Below are 20,412 nucleotides of genomic sequence, written 5' to 3'. Positions count from 1 at the left end.
AAATTCAAATGGAATCAGTTTGAATAGAATAGAAAAAAACAGCATAGAAAGAATATAACTATATTCCTAGTCTAATTCTAATCTATTCCAATTTATTCAAATCAAAATTGATTCTATTTGAATTTTGGGAAATGTCTATATTCATTCTACTGTTATTTTAATTCTATTATTTTTCTATCTGTTTGTTCTATTCTATTATATTCTTTTATATTCAAATTCAAATTTATTTTATTCAAATTTCTGAAGATAGTTATTTTCTATTTTGCTGTTTTTTTCCTATACCATTTTGTTATTTTCGATTCTATTATAATCTATTATTTTCTATTCTATTCAAATTGATGCTATAAAAATTTTGGGAAATTAATATATTCTTTCTTGTCTGTTTTTTTAATTATATAATTTTCTCTCCTATTATTGTCTATTCTATTCTTTTTTTAAAATTATATTCCTTTCTTATGTATACGAATTCAAATGTATTCTATTTGAAATTCAAATTTCAGAAGATGGTTATATTCTTTCTATTTTATTCTATTCTTTTTTTATTCTATTCTATTTGTTTCTATTCTGTTCTATTCTGTTCTTTTTTTCTATAATCTTTTATTTCCTGTTATATTCTTTTCTATTGTATTCCTTTATTTTCTATTCCATTTTATTCTCTTTGGAAATTGGAAACTTTTCTCATTCGAATTTGAAAACTATTCCAATTTCATTTGAATTATTTTTTGTTTTGTTTTTTCGGATTCGTTAAAATTTGGTACTATTGTAAAAATGAAAATTTGTCAGATTTTCAATTCGGAACGAAATGAAATGCACATGTCTACTGTTTCGTCCATTGCCATGATTACTGAACTATCAGGGATTCATATTTGTACTTGGAGACTAACACACATGATATTTTCTCCTAATTTTATGCAGCATCATCAGGACTGAGCCCCCCCCCCCTTTTTTGTGTGTGTGTGTATATATATATATATATATATATATATATATATATATATATATATATATATACTTCCACTACTGCTTCCACTACCTGGTCACCCATCCCTGGTATTCAGAACAAGTATGCACAAATTTCGTCTCCCCTGACCCGTAAAAGTTTTTTTGTTTACAAGGAGGTGATATTCTGCTTTATAGCTCTATGTGCCTCCCATACCTTTAGAACTAGACTGCTAAGAAAGCTATGGGATTTATCTTAAGCCTGCTTCTCACCAACTAATCAACTGTTCAGGTTCCTCCCTCCCTACACCCACCATTATACTTGTACCCTATTCTACATTTCTTATCCCCCTAACCTCAATTCTCCTGCTTCCCCCTTTTTCTTTTTCTCCTCCCTCTTCCATCTCCTCCCTCTTTCTGGATCAGATCCTTACTCTCCTCCTTGATCCCATTAGCAGGCAAAGTTGTGATTTATTATTTGCCGACCAGTAGTGAGATGCATTAGATCAGGTGTAGGCAACCTCAGCCCTCCGGCTGTGGTAAAACTACGAATCCCATCATGCCTCTGCCTCTAGGAGTCATGCCTGTGATTGTTAGGATATTGAAATTTCTCATGGGGTTTCAAAACAGCTGGAGGGCCGAGGTTGCCTACCCCTGCATTTTCATGTTAATCTACAACAGTCTCTTCTCTGACCTCCTTGTTTTGTGTTCTTTTGTTTAGCCAGATGCCTTGCTTGTTATAGCTGGGATAAATGAGGCACCCGAAGGGAGTTGACACTAAACTCTACATAGCTTCCTTCAGATCCCTCATTCATATCCTATTCATACTGTTCAATCTGTTTTCTTCTATATATGATTTATTTCACATACTGTATATTTAACCAGTTATGACGAAATCTGCCGAGAGGCAGGTTCCCCTGAATCCTCTCTACAGATTCAGTTTGTTGGCTATGCATTGCATTCCAGAAAAGACCACAATACTTCAGTACACCCATACTCCCTTTTCTAGGCCTAAGGAATCCAAATATTGCCCCATACATATGATACTCTACCTACCAGTATGCAATCTTACTCCCCCACTCCCACCTTGAGACTCCACATAATTCCTCACTCCTATGCCTCCCTTTCTTATTCACCTTATTTGCAAACATTAAAGCCTGAACCCTTAAATCCATTTTCCTATCTGTCAATTTCACCCATCAAATAGGCATCCAGGAAAAATGTTATCTACAGACTAACCTCTCTATTTATTACATGCTTTGTTCTCCACGATAGCATATCTGACCTCTGCGGAGTCAGAGACTCTCCACCACTTTAGATCATTACCTACCTCTCCCACACCCAGTGTACTCTGGAAGTATTCGCTGACCTCCTCCGGACTTCTTTCACCCACATATTATGGTGAGTTAGCCGGCCTATACCCACCTCCGGATTTTACACTTCTCTATATTCTCACCCTTTATCCAACCTTTCCTCTTCTCTCCCCTACCCCCCCCCCCCCTCCCCATCCTATCACTTGCCTCTTTTTTTTTTTTTTTTTTTTTTTATCTCCACACTTAACCCACTCTCTTATCCCCCTCAATCCTCTCCTATCTCCTACCAACCTCCTCTTCTCACCTTTTTCCCCTTTGTCTCCATCCCCATCTAGACACACATCCATTTGATCCCATTCTCTTATCGACGATCCAATATTTTCTGCACTACTTGGGACTTCATATACCTACCTATTTTTCCTCAATGGCCTCACCAAAGACCTCTGCGGTACCTCACGTTCTCAAGATGGTTTCCTTAAATACCAAAGGCCTCAACATACCCGAAAAATGCTCACAACTCACTTCTATTATGCGTAGTATGAAAGCCAATATAATAATTCTGCAAGAAACTAATTTTAAATCCAAAACCATCCCTAAACTTGAGAATGCACACTACCCCCACACATATTATGCGACTTCTCCCACATCAAAAATGAAAGGAGTTTACATACTCATCTCCATAAATCTTCCCCTTCAAATATCAGACATACTCTCAGATGAACAAGGCTCTTTTCACAAGAGGCATACTTTGGGATAAACCCATTAGCTTAGCTAATATTTACACTCCTAACGTTTCACAGGTAACATTCCTTTGTTTGCTTTTATGTCTCCTAGCTTCATCCCTAAATGGAATTCTTATTCTTTGGGTTGACTTTAACCATCCCCTCACTGACACTTCCACGGGTACCTCCTACTTTCCATTCCAGACTCTGCGCCAAATCAAACTATGTCTCCAGGAACTGTCTCTCTATGACACTTGGAGAATGCTCCATCCGCACGACAAAGATTTAACTTTTTTCTCTCCCACTCATAACAAATATTCTTGCCTTGACTATCTTTTTCTCAGCCAACCAGACTTGTCTTTTTTCTCTAGAGCAACGATTGAATAAATGTTCGTCTCCGACCATCACCCCATTACCTTCTCCTTATTCTTTCCGGAACATTACCAATCTGCTAAAATTTGGAGACTTGACTCGTCCTTGCTCACTGATTAAGATAGAACATCAAAGCTGTGTAAATACTTCATAGACATAGACGACAACATTCCTGACACTATATCGCTCACAAAATGGGAAGCGCATAACTGTGTAATGTGAGGCCATCTAATTTATATGGCCTCCACAATAAAACGAAAAAAACAAGTACAGATTGACAACCTCCTTTCTAAAATCCAATCTATGGAAAGAGCCCATAAACTAACTTTGGCACAGCAAGCCTATGAAGATCTAATTGAAGCCCATAAGCTCCTCTTATAGGAACTAGAATGAAAGCTAAACAAGAAATATTCTCTCTCAAAAGCTCTTCTACAATTATGGTAACAAATGCAGACACTAGCGCAAGCTTTGTGCTGCAAAAGAGCCAAAGCAACAGTCCATCATATAAAATCCCCAACTGGTTTCACCCTAAAAAGCAAGTCAATCATAGCACAAGAAATTGAATGCTTCTACTTAGCTCTATATAACCTGTCGAGAGCAAGACAGCCCTCCTACAGCAATTCCTAGAAAAACACTGTCCTAAATCTATTGCAACGATACAGCCGATAACCTGGACCTTCCACTTTCAAAACAAGAATGGGATTTAGCTATCGAACAATTAAAACCAGTAAAAATTCCTGGCCATAACGGCCTTACAGCAGTCCAACAGTTAACCACGTCAATACAGGGCACTTCCCCTTTCCTACGCAGACCTATTTTCAGCTTTCAGCACTGTCACACTTTGAATGACAATTGCTACACTTTTTTCATTTTGTTGCCACAAATAGAGCTTTTTTTTGGTGGTATTTGATCACCACTTGGGGTTTTATTTTTTTGCTAAACAAAAGACCGAAAATTTTGAAAAGAAACATTTTTCTTTTGTTTTTGTTATAAAATTTTGTAAATAAGTAATTTTTCTCCTTCACTGATGGGCACTGATGAGGCTGCACTGACGGGCACTGATAAGGCAGCACTGATGGGCACTGGTGAGGTGGCACTGATGGGCAATGATGATGAGGCACTGATATGCAGCACTGATGGGCACTTTTAGGTGGCACTGATGGGCAGTGATAAGTGGCACTGATGGGCATTCAAAGATGGCTTTACCCCTTTTTGTAAAGTAGACACCCCAAGGAATTTGCTGAGAGGCATGTTGAGCCCATTGAATATTTCATTTTTTTTGTCACAAATGATTGAAAAATGGCAAATATATATATGTGTGTGTGTGTGTGTGTGTGTTTTTTGTTTTTGTTTTTTTACACAAAGTTGTCACTTAAATGATATATTGCTCAAATTTGTGTAAATAAAATATATATATATTGTCATTTTCCACAAACTTGTGGCAAAATATAAAATCTTCCATGGACTCAACATAGTTACATAGGTAGTAAGGTTGAATAAAGACACCAGTCCATCCAGTTCAACGTAAGTGAGTGTTTACAATTGTCCCTATCCCTGTACATTGCACACTCACATCAGTCCTTACCCTCAAGGAGCCCACAATCCAAGGTCCACATTCATATACTAGGGCCAATTTTTTTTAGACAGAAGCCAATTAACATACTTGCATGTTTTTGGAATGTGGGAGGAAACCGGAGTTCATGGAGGAAACCCACGCAGGCACAGGGAGGACATGCAAACGCCAAGCAGGTAGTGTCCTGGTTGGGATTCGAACCAGCGACCCTTTTTACTATTAGGTGAGAGTGCTACACCACTACACCACTGTCACCCCTCAGCAAATAGCTTTAGGTGTCTACTTTCCAAAATGGGGTCATTTGGGGGGTTGTGCTATCTTGACATTTCAGGGCCTCCGAAACTGTGATAAGTAGTGAGGAAGTAAAATGAGCAAATTACACCCTTAGCCTGTAGGTGGTGATTAGATTTTGGGGTCCTGTACGCAGCATGGCTTCCAAAAAGTCTCATACATGTGGTATGCCTGTACTCAGGAGAAGCAGAAGAATGTATTTTGGGGTGCAATTCCACATATACACATAGCATGTGAGAGCAGTATATCATTTAGTGACAAGTTTGTGTAAAAAAAAAAACTTGCGGCAAAATGTAAAACATTCCATGGACTCAACCTGTCTCTCAGCAAGTAGCTTGGGGTGTCTACTTTTTAAACAGGGGTCATTTGGGTGGTTTTGAACTGTCCTTGCATTTTATGCCCAACATTAGAAGCTTATGCCACACATTACCCACTCTTCTAACCACTTTAAGACCACGTTCTTTCTGATACTTTTTGTTTACATTCATTTTTATTTATTTATTTTTTTGCTAGAAAATGAACCCCCAAAATTATATATATATTTATATATATATATATATATATATATATATATATATATATATATATAAAGTAGAGGCCCTTACAGATTAAAATGGGTGTTGCAGTTTTTTTTTTTTTTTTTTCATACAGAAATTACGCAGTGATTTTCCTAATGCAGTTTTTGGGGGAAAAAAAACTTTTTTGAATCTTAATGCACAAAAACACACTATATTGCCCAAATTCTTGGTAAAATATAAAAGATGATCTTATGCCAAGTACATAGATACTAAACATGACATGCTTTAAAATTGTGCACGCCCATGCAGCGGTGACAAACTACATACAAAAGTTTTTACAGGTTGCCACTTTAGATTTACAGAGGTCTACTGCTATAATTACTGCCCTCGGACGTGCATGGTGCTGCTTACATACAACATGAAAGCGATGCTGGTGTTCACCTTTGCACACGAGCACGGGGGGGACAGGGTTGCTTTAATTTTTTTATTATTATTTATTTTGCTTTTTTATTTTTATTTTTATTGTTGTCACAGGGAATGTGAATATCCCCTATGATAGCAATAGGTAATGACATACTTTTTTTTTGTTGCAAAAAGTGGGTTCTATTAGACTCTAGATCTCTCCTCTGCTCTTAAAGCATCTGGCCACGCCAAGATCGGTGTGATAACATACTTTCCCAATTTCCCAATGGTACTGAATCAAAGTGAAGCTTCTGCTTTGTTAGGCCATAAACATGATTGGAGCCATTCTGGTCTCCGATCAGCTCCAGGAACAGCTGGCGGAATGAAGAAATCTCTGCCAAGAAAAATTAATAAATATATATATATATATATATATATATATATATATATATATATATATATATATATATATATATGCCATAGGATAGGGGCGATCTACCCTCTGTCCACCCCAGCCCCCATGCTTCGGCATATATGCTTTTAAAAAAAAAAAAATTTTTAACTGCGGTGGTGAAATACCATCCTACAGCGATGGAGTCACTAATTTACATATTGTGAGAGCAAACTCTGTTGCTGTCAAAATAAACAAAACAGTGGTGCAGCTGAATGGTATACCTGCAAAGCAAACGATGGTTAACAATAAAACACAGTAACAGTACAGTAAAACAGTAGAATGGCAATCCTGCACAACAAACAATGGTTAGCAATAAAACATTAAAATATAGCACAAAATACAGTAAGAACAATAAAACAATAATTTTATTTTTATTTTTTTGTTGTTTTTTTTACACTTGTATGGTAACTATAAACATTCCAGGTTAGGTCTCTCAAAATGTGTTAGCCATCTAACATCTTTCCATACCCTGTGTGAATATGTGCCCTAGACTGTGCCATGCTGTATTCTATACTAATAATCCACTAGTGTGTGGTAGCGATGAAAACAGTACCCTATGCAGAGACCAGGTTCTCCAGGACAGGGGGGACAAAAAGTATGGGTGTCGCGCCTCTATCCGTGCTTGCTACAGACACTGCATCTTTTTTGGGGTTCTCTTTGGGTAGGGGCACCAGGGAGGACATTTGGAAAATGCCTCTCATGCAGTTGGCTCACTGCATCTGGATTGGGAAATTGAGCCACAGCACCTTCTAGATACAAAAATGCTGTGATCTCTTCCTGGAATTTTAGGAAGGATTTACTTCTCCCTGACCCCTTGTATAGTAATTATGCATTGAACAGAGCCAATTGGAATAGGTATACAGACACTTTTTTTGTACCAGAGTCTGGCCTTACGGGCAACTACGTGTGGCCCCATCATCTGGTCTTTGAAGTCCACCCCTCCCATTTTACGGTTGTCCTTCCACCTCGCCGCAAGCAATTGCGGGCGCGCTCCCGAGTCCAGGATTTGCATCCAGGATAGGATGCAGTAAGGTGAAAAAACACGAAGGTTTACAACCCCTTTAAGTCAGATTCTAATCCGCATACTTGTTCTTGACATAAAATATTATTCAAGATAAACTGGTATCACTATTCAGCGCCTGCTAGTAGCATTGTGGTGTTTTTTTCATTTTTTTTTTATCTGTTTTGATCATTGAACGTGAAATTAACAAATTAAGTGTCTTTTACTTGGTACAATTTTGGTTTATCCTTTTCCAATAGAAGGTGTAATAATGTTACAGTAAATGCAAGAATGTTAGCCCCTTGAGTTGATCATAATCCTTCTGTGTATTTGTATTATTTTGTCTTAATAAGTTTTGCGGTAGGCCATACATATGGGTCTTAAGAATAGCAGCAACTTTTTGTCAGGGTCAGTATGTGTAAACATAAACAAAAAAAGGATAGCCATGAAGAAAATCTAAAATGAGGTATTTTGAACCTCTGGGAGAGCATTTGGTCGCTGTGGTTCAAAAATGTACATAAAATTGGGTACAGTCGTACTGTCAGACATACGAATAGTGGAATATGTATGGAGCTTTTTTGATGACATCAGGTCAAACAATCAGCTGTATTCTTTTGACACTATGCATTTCTTTGCAGAAGCACACTACTGTTGGATGGACCTTATGATGAAACGTTTTTTGAAAAGCTTAAGGAACTGTCTGTGGAAGACAATGGCAGTATAGAGTATGCAGTTACTAAGGTAATTTTATGTTTAATCTAAGTTTATTAAACTTTTAAAGAAAAAGTCATACATTTTGCAGTACATTGGGATAGAAGAACACAATCAATTATACAGATCCAACGTAAATAGTACATGACATGACTGAGGTACGTATCCCAGTTCCCAATGGACGAGTACAATACATACATTACATGGTAGAAAAAAAAAAACATATTGTGATATAGAAGTCTTAGGCTGGTTGATAGGATACTTCTGGATCCTATAACTCTAGTCCTAACTATCACCTTATTATTGTCTATATTACTGTCAGAAACCATGAAATCAGGCCCAGACAGAAGTACAGTTAAATCACACTTGTTTAATAATAAAAGTAAAAAGAACAAACGTAGTCAAAACATAGCCAAAGTTCAGTAACCGGAATGGATAGTCAGCCAAGCCAAAAGTCAGGGATCAATGTAGTGGAACAGCAAGCAGGATCTGGAGCCAGAAGTGATGTCAGCAAAGCAAGTCTTGAACAGAATCGCAGGAGATAATTTCTGTGATATTGACCAAGGCGAAGACAGAGCTCCTCTGGACTAGACAGCTTAACTAGACAGGATTATTGAGCAGGATATCATCAACAGCTGAGTAACTGTGGAGAGACAAGACCTGGCAATTAGCTGAAAGCTGAGCAACCAGCTCAGAGAAGGAAGGGCTGAGCCCACCACTGACAATTACCTTACCTTATTATGTCAGCATTTCTCTATTCTACCACACCCATTCTGTGCAGGAAAAAAAAGATGTATATATAAAAGTGACCCAACACAGATCAGAGCTAGACACTGCTCGATTTATTGGTCAATGTACAGCATATTTATATTATACATTCACAATATAGCCCACCCATGGGATATCACTCTTTTTTTTTAAACTTTATTTCTTTATTAAGATATTTATTTTATTTACAAAATACATCAAAATTGAACATCCCCTCAGTCCCCCCCCCCCCCCATCACCTTATCAGATAAAAAAATATAAAAAAGGATGATTCATATCTTGGGTGACCTAGGGGATTGGTATCATGAGGGCCATCCTAGCTGATGTTCCATGTAATCTAGATTCCCACTCTATCAATCTTCCCTCCCATCCCCATTCTCGCACACTTCCACCCTCTTCATTTACCCTCTTACTTTAATTCTTATTGGGTCACTTTTCATCGTTAAAATATTTATTTTTCACACTATTATTATTCACATATCAATCCCTCTGGCTTCCCACCAAGGTTTCCACATCTTGTCATATTTCTTTAAAGCCCCTTGTTTTATATATAATGCTTTCTCTTTAAGAATTACCACATTCATGCTATTTATCCATTCTCTACCGGACGGAGGCAACACCAAAAACCATCTTAGGGCAATCAATTTTCTTGCCTGAAATAGGCATCTCAGGACCGCCGTCTGGCTGCTTCCTGGGTTTCCAACTCCCTCAATTAATCCCAGGAGTCAATACTTCGCCTCCATCCTGGTGGAGGTTCCAAACACCCGATCAATGGTTCCTGCCACCTCCGTTCAGTAGCAGATCAACTTCGGGCATCTCCAAAACATATGAATCATGTCTCCCTCCATATCCCCGCACCGGGGGCAGCTTGCATCCGGCCACCGGCCAAATTGAAAAAGTTTACGAGGAGTATAATAGGTTCTATATAATAAGAACAGATGTGACATCCTCTGAGAGGGAGAGAGTGATACCAACGGAGCCAGTTCAAGAATTTGATTCCATTGTATTTCGGAGATATCTCCCACATCTTTTTCCCACTTCCTCTTGTACATAGGGGTCTCTATCCCTCCCATTCTCCCCTTGTTTATATGTGGGTATATTTTCGAAATTAAACCTTTTCCTGTTTCTGCATTAATTATTTTTTGAAGAACTGGGATTGTGCTCCATTCTAAGGTCCTCCCTCTAAACTGCTCCTCCCTCTAAACTGCTCCTCCAGTGCGTTCCTAACCTGCAAATACTTATAGAAGGATTTATTTGGTAGAGCAAAATATTCTCTCAGTTCCTGAAAGGTTTTCAGGGCACCATCTTGGTATAGCTGAGCGATAAATTTTATTCCACATCTCTTCCATTCTCTTACTGTCCCCATCTTCTGCATTTCTCCCAATTTACTATTCTTCCATAAGGGGGTATACTCATTAAATCCTCTGTATTTTAATATGGCCTTCGCTGTGTCCCACACTCTCGTCATTAAACTCAAAGTAGGGAGTCCTAATGGGAAGGATCCTGCCTCCAGAGCTTCCACTATTGAGTCATGTGGTGTATTTTGTAGGAGCATTTTTCTCCCTGCCTCTCCCCCTTCTAAATTACACCCCCCCCATATACTGGAGTTGTGACGCGAGGAAGTAGCTAAAGGGGTGTGGGAGTGCTACACATGCTACGGCATGAATGGGGAGAAGGGAGTGAATACTCTCATGTGAATGGGGCTGGAGAGAGTGAATACTCTCCATCCAATCTGAATAACCACAGAATCACCTAAACTATTAAATAAAGCCTTTCTTATCCATTGGAGTAGTGACAAATAATATTATTCATTCATTCAAACAAAAGTCCATTAAGCATGCATAAATAAAATGTTTTATAGCAACAGTTTTCATTATATAGATTCAATATATTTAACTGAACATTTTTCTCAAACCTCGATATTGCAGCAGGATTTAATAAAGCATAAACGCCTTTAGTTCCTTATTCCCTCTGAACCCAAGTGAAGGCCGAGGTCTCAACAAAATGTTTTACTCAAGCACATATTCTGACTCAGAAGTTAGTTTTCTAACTTTGTAAATGTATCTGACTATCATAAACAAGAAAAAACGGTAATGCACTGCACAGCTTAAATTCTGGGAATTCAAAAAGTAAAACCAAAAATAGTCACTTTAAGACTGTTATTCAAACAAACTATTTTTTTTATTTTTTTTTGACACAACATCAAGCCACTCCAACAATCAGCATGGTCGAAAAATACAGATAACAACCATACTAACTAATATAGTCTCCTGGTTAAAAGTAAAAAAAACACACCCTCCCCCCAACAGCCCACAACTCAGGTCACCTCTATCCTTAGACGGCATCATAAACCAAGGAAGGAGAAGAACTGAAGGCTATGCACCAGTGTAGTATATTCGGCACTAGTGTAGGCATTATCAACTCCAACTAATATTACCATTAATAAAAGTGTGGTTCTGAATACAACCTTGTCAGTAGGGAAAAGATTAGCTTCCTCCCATCCCTGACTCATCAGTTGATGGAATAAAGACTCATAGGGCCTCAACCTCGATTATCCCACCGTTTTACATCAGAATTGTACCAAACCTTCCACAGCTTATCAAACTTTTTCACACAGCCTCTGGATAGCTGCATCGCCTTATAGTAGGGCATCATAGAATTCACCAACCCCTTCCAGGATGGCAGAGTGGGGCTCCCAGCTTTCTCCAATTTAAGAAAATAGCCTTCCTTCCATAGAATAAAAGGCTATTCAGTAGCGCTCTATGTGCTCTGGATGGGATCACCTCCTCCACAGGCCCAGTAGATGCACTCTAATTGATAGGGGAATTGGTACCACCAGAACCTTGCAGGACGTCACCCCAGACAAAAAAGCTTTGATCTGGGAGTACTCACAGAAAACATGGTTTGCATCTGCTGGGGGAAAAAGAACAGCTCCAGCAGTCCACCGGAATGGATGAATAGATAGTAGATAGTCTGGCCAGTGTAAAATACATTTTGTGAAAAATTTGAAGTGTATCAGTCTATCTCTTGCAGAAACCAAATGTTAGAAGGGGTGGTCCCCCCAAGTTATCCCATTTCTCCCCTTGAATGTCAGATACCTTCACCTCTCATCTATCCCTACATTTTGTTACCGCCGGTGGCCTTTTCTTAAACAGCCCTTTGTAGGTCACAGATAGCATTTTAGAGAGCTCTTCTACCCTGAGAAAATATTCCAAAGGCAGAGGGAATTGACTTTATTCTCAGGTCCCTAAATTGAGCCCGAAAGACATGGCGAAGTTGTAAGAACCTGAAAAATAACGAGTTAGGAAGTGAATGTCTAGCCTTAAGTTGATCAAAAGTTAGTATTTTCCCATCCATGGTAATCTCTTTAAGTAGCTTAATACCTTTAGTCACCCATACCATGGGATCTGAATAGGAAAAGTGGGGTAGTCTAGGATTCATCCATAAAGGAGTTAATGGTGAGAAACCTAAGTGGTTTGGGCACGCCAGCTTGACTGACTCATCCCGCGCTTTGATAGTGGCCTTCATGGACATTGTAAGGGGCAGGTCAGACTTGGGACCTCTATATATGGCCAATCTCAGAAACTCATAGGACCCTAAATGATCTGCCTCCAATACTGTAGCTGAATCCCCGTCATTAGACATGCCAGCCCCCTTGACCCCATGGTTCCTGTAACACCTTAAGACCTATGCAGGGCAGTTTAGGGGCCCATAGGAATGAGCTAGTGATTCCATCCGGTGTTTTAAAAAAGGATTTAGGGACCCATACTGGGGCATGCCTTAAGAAACATAGTATGACCAGGAGAATATTCATCTTCAGTAGGTTTAGCCTTCCTATAAGTGACAGGGGAAGCTTCTGCCAGGCCTGAGCTTTTTGTTTAAAGAAAGTGACCAGGGTCAACAAATTAAGTCACATGTAATCAGAACCCTTTGCTATGAGTTTAACCTCCAGATATGTAAGGGAAGACACCCACCTCAACGGCAGATTGGGGTCTGCTGCTTCCTTAGCTGTCCAAAGATAGGATGAAGGACTTATTTCAATTGACTTTTAGGCCTGAAAAGGTGGTAAAATAATTCATAATTTTAAGTGCCACTCTTAGTGAATTCCCCAGATTAAGGGTCTGATATGGACCTAGTGGGGGACCCCCAAGCCGATTTTTCAGTGTAGGGATTCCCCTTTAAGTCCATACCAGGTGACGGAACCAGCGACGCTTACTTCGCTGGTCCCGGCTACCTGGAGCCGCGCTCAAAATGAACGGACTTTCCTCCGTGTGTGTGGGCGAGTCCGTTCATTTCAAAAGTACGGCGGACTCAGTACGCCGTACTTAGTCCGCCGCAAAAGTACCGTGGGTGGGCAGGTAGCTCGTTCGGAAAATCCAGCGGACAGTCCGCCAGACTAAGTCCGCCGGATAGTCTGCTACGTGTGTACGCGGCATAATTCTGTCTTTATTCTTGTATCCCTTCACATAATAAAACATTTTCTCATTCCACATTCATTGGCCATTCCATTCATTCGCCATTTAGAATACATTCTTCCATATTTTCCTCTATTTATATGACAAATCCCCCTTTTTTATCACCAATATTGTTTCAATTGTATTAACTCTTAACTCTATCAACTTTACAATAGTATAACAAAAAAGCGTGAACTACGTGCATTAGCACAGGGTGATCATTCTATGTATTTCTATGTATGTGTGTGTGTGTGTGTGTGTGTGTGTGTGTGTATATATATATATATATATATATATATATATATATATATATATAGATGTATTGAAGGCGTTATGAGAGTCCTTGAGGTCACTCAATTATATGTTTTTTAATGTGTTTGTATATGATGGTTTTAACTTTATCCTATTAAACCCTTTTTTTTTCTCTACCTAATATACATGTGTGCATATAAAGTCCACGTTTCTACTCTAATTTCTTCCTTTAGAATAGTATGGGTTAGCAACACAATTTAAACACTTCATGCCTCTAATAGTGGGACACCCTGTATGTGAAAGACTTTAGCATTCATATGTTTAATAGCTGAAACATCATTTTTATTTTTCAAATATTTGCACAAATAAACTGTTTCCTCTGTTTTGTAACAGGCAATGTCTTTGTTCATTGTCAAGTTCCTATTTTCTTAATTTCTATATTAACCATTTCAGCCCTGGAAGATTAGGCTGCTCAATGACCAGAGCACATTTTACAATTTGACACTGCGCTGCTTTAACTGGTATTTGCACGGTCATGCAATGTTGTACCCCAACTAAATTTGCGGCCTTTTTTCCCCACACATGGAGCTTTCTTTTGAAAGTATTTGCCTCTGCGATTTTTTTTTTTGCAATATAAACAGAAAAAGACCGAAAATGTTGAAATGTTACAGGAAAACATATCATACCTACAAAGCAAATAAAATAAAACATAGTAAAAATATATTTTTTTAATGCAATCTGTGCCTAAAAAATATATGCCAAAACATGGGGGCAATCTGCCCCTAATATTAGGAGCAAATTGCTCCTCCACCCCTGCCCCAAGCTTCAGCATATACACTCTTTTTTTTTTTTTTTAACTGTGGTGGTGAAATCACCCCCGACAGCGCTGCAGTTATGGCTTTTTTTTATTTTTTTGTGTGCGTGTGTTTGTTTTTTCCACTTTCTTCACTTTTATAAAAATTGTAAACTGAACGTTGCAGATTAGGGTCTCTCAAAATGTGATGACCATCACATCTTTTGAGACCCTATGTTAGTGTGCCCTAGGACTGTGTAGTGCTATATCGTACGCTAATACCCCACTAGTGTGTGGTAGCATTTGAAACAGTCACCGATGCAGTGACCATTTTGGTCTGGACAGGAGGGACAATAAAAGCAGGTGTCATGCCTAAATCTGCGTTTTCAGAAGACATGACATCATCATTGGGGAATCAACATCCGCCTGGAAGAAAATCACCTGGCTTTTAGGAAAAAACTCAAGACCTTCCTCTTTTAGCAGATGATCAAAGCATGCCACAACGCTTAGAGGCGATTCAGTTCGCATTGTGCGCTATACAAGTATTTCATTCATTCATTCATTCATTGGGGTGTTCTTTGGGTAAGGGTACCAGGGAGGACATACGGAAAATGGCTATCATGCAGCTGGCTCACTGCATTAGCACTGGGAAGGTGGGCCATAGCATCGTCTGGAAACAGAAGGGCTGTGATGATCTCTTACTGGAATTTGAGGAAGGATCCATTCCGTCCTGAAGCTTTGTATAGCACAAAAGCGTTCAGCAGAGCCAATTTAAATACGTATACAGACACTTTTTTGCACCAGCGTCTGGCTTTGTGGGCAATTAGGTACGGCGCCAACAACTGGTCATTGAGGTCCACCCCTCCTATATTAAGGTTATATTCATGGACACAAATGGGTTTCTCCACAACACCAGTCGCCGTAGAAATTTGGACTGTCGTATCTGCATGAAGGGAGGACAGAACAAAAACATTAAGTGAATCCCTCCACTGCTAACAAATTATTACACTTCAAGCAGGCTCTCTCCCCCCATTTAAGTCGGGATTCTATAACCCATTGGGGAAAGCCCCAGCGATTCGATCGCACAGTGCCACATGTGCCAATTCCATATTCAAAAAGGTGACTAAAAAGTGGCACGCTCGTGTAATAATTGTCCACATACCAGTGATACCCCTTTCCGAATAAGAGTGACAGCAAGTCCCACACAATCTTACCAGCGATCCCTATGTAACCGGGGCAGTTCTCCGGCTCTACTTGACTATCTTTTCCCTCGTAAAACCATAAAACTATATTTGTAGTCAGAGTCTTCAAGCGGGAAATGCGATACTCCTAAGAACCAAGGCCTGAGGTGTGCCTTGGCCTAGCTGGTCAGTATGCCTGAGAAGAGGGCATACGCTGAATGTAAGAATAAGAACAAAATACTATGAGAATGTATGAAACTGGGGAACGGGTGGGTGGGAACCCAGAAAACCTAACGACACTGGCCCTGACTGCGGCCAGCCTTACAACTTGTAGTCAGAGTCTTCAAGCGGGAAATGCAATACTCCTAAGAACCAAGGCCTGTGGTGTGCCTTGGCCTAGCTGGTCAGTATGCCTGAGAAGAGGGTAAAAAGACACAAAATTTAGGCGAAGAAGCGAAGCTAATGAACCATCACGGATAAAGGTGTGCTCCCGGACGGCAGCAGTACGTATCCAACAAGTAACCAGAAAGTGTTCGCAGTGGCAAAAGAACACACCGACTCCTGACTTGGCGATGAGAAGGAACCCCCTAACGAACCTGTGACACTACCCTGAACCCAACTGAACATCTCCTGAAAGATTGAATTGAGCCGGATGCCCGTGACACCCAGACCCCAGAATGAACTGCTTGTGAAATGAGAGGATACGAGAGGGGAAAGGAACAAGGCCTGGCCCGAGGAAACCCCTGCAAAAGATGGTGAAATACCCCAATGACCACCAGTGAAATAGCTCAAAAAGACCACTAGCAGGAGTGTGAAAAGCTGGAAACCTGATGGATGTGACGGAGTAAGCGGATAAGGCCCATGCACCATGGCAATAATACTGTCAACCTGGAGCTACAGCCTGAACCCAACAGCTGGGACAGAATCTTGAACCAAGGAGGGCCAGACTTCCTCCCAGGGAAATAGTCCCCATGGCATGATACAGACATACCCAAGCCGACTGGACTGATGTCCCTAAGTGGAACTCCAGGCAAGAAGTTCAAACAAGTTCAGAGCCAAGAGTGGAATCCAAAACCATTATGACATCTGCCCAACCTACCCCCCAAGAACCGTCACGGGGACATGGCTTAACAAACACCCTGAGAGAGACTATACATCCCTGGGCAGTAACCAGGGCCTCAACACAACAGGACATCAACTGAAAGAAAAATTTTCGACTGCTTCTGACCCAAGGGTGAGCCCAGTAGTGAAAAGACATCATCACCAATCAACTAGCCCCCAACAACGGCCGGGCTGAAGGAAGTGATAGCAAGCATGGATGCTATCGGTATGGATGCCAAGACGGCCCAACCTGAAACACAAACTAGAGAAATGACAGACAACCAGACATGAGAACAACAATACCCCCTGCCTAACTAAGAATGAAATATGAGCAGAAAAGTCAAGACCACTGCGCGTAAAAGAACCTGACGGACGGACCCCCCCACCCACATGTAAGTGGTAAGTGAGCCTGAGTAACCTGCAGTGCAGAGACAGGTAATTAACTGAAAACTCGGGGCTAGTGTACCCACAGGCAATGGTGGGTAGTCGTATAGATGTGGTGAATGAACATGCAACGTATGACGTATGTTATACGGGCAAGAAGATTGTGGACAACAATCAATTAATAACGAAACCTCAGCTCATATGGATCTATAGACGTGACAGATCCTGACGTGTGAGCCCTAGCTACCTGACCCAGGTACAAAACATGACACAGACACGATGGGACATGACAATCAACAAAAACGAACGACTACCAGAGTATGCCATGAGTCAACAACACCCCTCTGAGAAACTCTGAGACTGAACACCAAGTCTGAAATACCATGACAGGCATGCTGGCAGCAACGCTGAGACAGAAAACGCTGAGACAGAAACACAACATGCCATGATGAAAAAACACCATGACAGAAAACGCTGAAACTTAATGCTGATGCCGAAACGTAGTGACAGAACCAGAGGCAAAACGCAATGACAGCAACAACCAAGACTGAAACGCTGAGGCATAAATGAAATGCCAGAAATCCTGGGCCAGAAATGCTATAACAGAAAAAACTAAGACGGCGACACAACAGCAGAATCCTGGCCAGAAATGCAAAGCCCGAAAACACGCTGAGACTGAATGCTGAGACAGAAATGCAAAGACAGAAATCCTGGTTCAGAACGCCGTGACAGAAATCCTGGTTCAGAACGCCGTGACAGAAATCCTGGTTCAGAACGCCGTGACAGAAATCCTGGTTCAGAACGCCGTGACAGAAATCCTGGTTCAGAACGCCGTGACAGAAATCCTGGTACAGAACGCCGTGACAGAAATCCTGGTACAGAACGCCGTGACAGAAATCCTGGTACAGAACGCCGTGACAGAAATCCTGGTACAGAACGCCGTGACAGAAATCCTGGTACAGAACGCCGTGACAGAAATCCTGGTACAGAACGCCGTGACAGAAATCCTGGTACAGAACGCCGTGACAGAAATCCTGGTACAGAACGCCGTGACAGAAATCCTGGTACAGAACGCCGTGACAGAAATCCTGGTACAGAACGCCGTGACAGAAATCCTGGTACAGAACGCCGTGACAGAAATCCTGGTACAGAACGCCGTGACAGAAATCCTGGTACAGAACGCCGTGACAGAAATCCTGGTACAGAACGCCGTGACAGAAATCCTGGTACAGAACGCCGTGACAGAAATCCTGGTACAGAACGCCGTGACAGAAATCCTGGTACAGAACGCCGTGACAGAAATCCTGGTACAGAACGCCGTGACAGAAATCCTGGTACAGAACGCCGTGACAGAAATCCTGGTACAGAACGCCGTGACAGAAATCCTGGTACAGAACGCCGTGACAGAAATCCTGGTACAGAACGCCGTGACAGAAATCCTGGTACAGAACGCCATGACAGAAATCCTGGTACAGAACGCCATGACAGAAATCCTGGTACAGAACGCCATGACAGAAATCCTGGTACAGAACGCCATGACAGAAATCCTGGTACAGAACGCCATGACAGAAATCCTGGTACAGAACGCCATGACAGAAATCCTGGTACAGAACGCCATGACAGAAATCCTGGTACAGAACGCCATGACAGAAATCCTGGTACAGAACGCCATGACAGAAATCCTGGTACAGAACGCCATGACAGAAATCCTGGTACAGAACGCCACAGCAGTCCAGGGGCAGAACGCTATGACAGACATGCCGGGGCAGAAACGCTATGCCAGACATGCTGGACAGAACGCTATGACTGAAAAGCTGGACAGACCGCTATGACAGTAGTGCTGGACAGACCGCTGACAGGAGATGCTGCACAGAACGCTGTGACAGAAATGCTGCACAGAACGCTGTGACAGAAATGTAGCACAGAGCGCTGTGACGGAAATGCAGCGCAGAACGCTGTGACGGAAATGCAGCGCAGAACGCTGTGACGGAAATGCCGCACAGAACTCTGTGACGGAAATACCGCACAGAACGCTGCGATGGAAATGCCGCACAGAACGCTGCGACTGAAATGCCGCACAGAACGCTGAGACAAAACTCTGAGACAGAAAAGCTGCGACAGAAACACCGTGACAGAAATGCTAGACTGAGCGCTGTGACAGAAATGCCACGTGGAGCTCAGGCGGGTGGGGAGACCCGCCACGTGGAGCTCAGGCGGGTGGGGAGACCCGCCACGTGGAGCTCAGGCGGGTGGGGAGACCGGCCACGTGGAGCTCAGGCGGGTGGGGAGACCGGCCACATGGAGCTCAGGCGGGTGGGGGGGAGGAACCTACCACGTGGAGCACAGGTAAGGCGGGGGGAGGCCCACCACGTGGAGCTCAGGCGTGTGGGGAGACCCGCCACGTGGAGCTCAGGCGGGTGGGGAGACCCGCCACGTGGAGCTCAGGTGGATGGGGAGACCCGCCACGTGGAGCTCAGGTGGATGGGGAGACCCGCCACGTGGAGCACAGGCGGGGCGGGGGGAGGCCCACGACGTGGAGCTCAGGAGGGGGGACCCACCAAGTGGAGCTCAGGAGGGGTGGGGAGACCCACCACGTGGAGCTTAGGAGGGGGGGACCAACCACGTGGAGATCAGGAGGGGGGGACCAACAACGTGGAGCTCAGGAGGGGGGAGAGACCCACCACGTGGAGCTCAGGAGGGGGGAGAGACCCACCACGTGGAGCTCAGGAGGGGGGAGAGACCCACCACCTGGAGCTCAGGAGGGGGGAGACCCCCACCACGTGGAGCTCAAGAGGGGGGGGTGGGGGAGACCCACCACGTCGAGCTCAGGAGGGGGGCGGCCCACCACGTGGAGCTTAGGAGGGGGACCAACAACTTTAATTGGGGCAATAAAAAAGTGGAAATTCATAAGTTGTCCTTCTATGCTTCCAAAGCATAAGCTGACATGGGGGCACCAGATGTAGCCAAAATACTACAAGGGGACTCTCCTGGCATCAGTTTAAAAGCCTTGGTCCCCCAGACCATCTAACACAGGTCCCAGGGCTTGTGCACGAAGCCCCTGACAGCTCTCCGTCTCTTTCCAGCAGCTCCCTGCTGCTCTGTCATCATGCTTTGGTCTCTGCCTGTCCTGTCCGGGACAGCACAGTGCGGACATGAACACCCCTCTGCTCCCTTGCAGCCACAC

At 42.2% G+C, this 20,412-nt stretch overlaps 1 protein-coding gene across 7 annotated transcripts in view; it reads left to right on the top strand.

Annotated features, from left to right (window-relative positions):
• The window catches only part of IPPK (inositol-pentakisphosphate 2-kinase), a 1,165,378-nt gene that overhangs the window by 893,499 nt on the left and 251,467 nt on the right, over positions 1-20,412 (top strand). For all 7 annotated transcript variants that reach the window (XM_077452467.1, XM_077452466.1, XM_077452469.1 and 4 more), the window contains one exon: positions 8,223-8,325. In XM_077452467.1, the coding sequence (XP_077308593.1) occupies positions 8,223-8,325 (103 nt within the window). The remainder of the gene's footprint in view (positions 1-8,222; positions 8,326-20,412) is intronic.

This window comes from Lithobates pipiens, unplaced genomic scaffold, assembly GCF_037356315.1.
Source record: "Lithobates pipiens isolate NorthernLeopardFrog02 unplaced genomic scaffold, aLitPip1_a1.2 Scaffold_23, whole genome shotgun sequence".
Lineage (NCBI taxonomy): Eukaryota > Metazoa > Chordata > Amphibia > Anura > Ranidae > Lithobates > Lithobates pipiens.
This window is presented reverse-complemented; position numbering and strand designations above follow the sequence as displayed.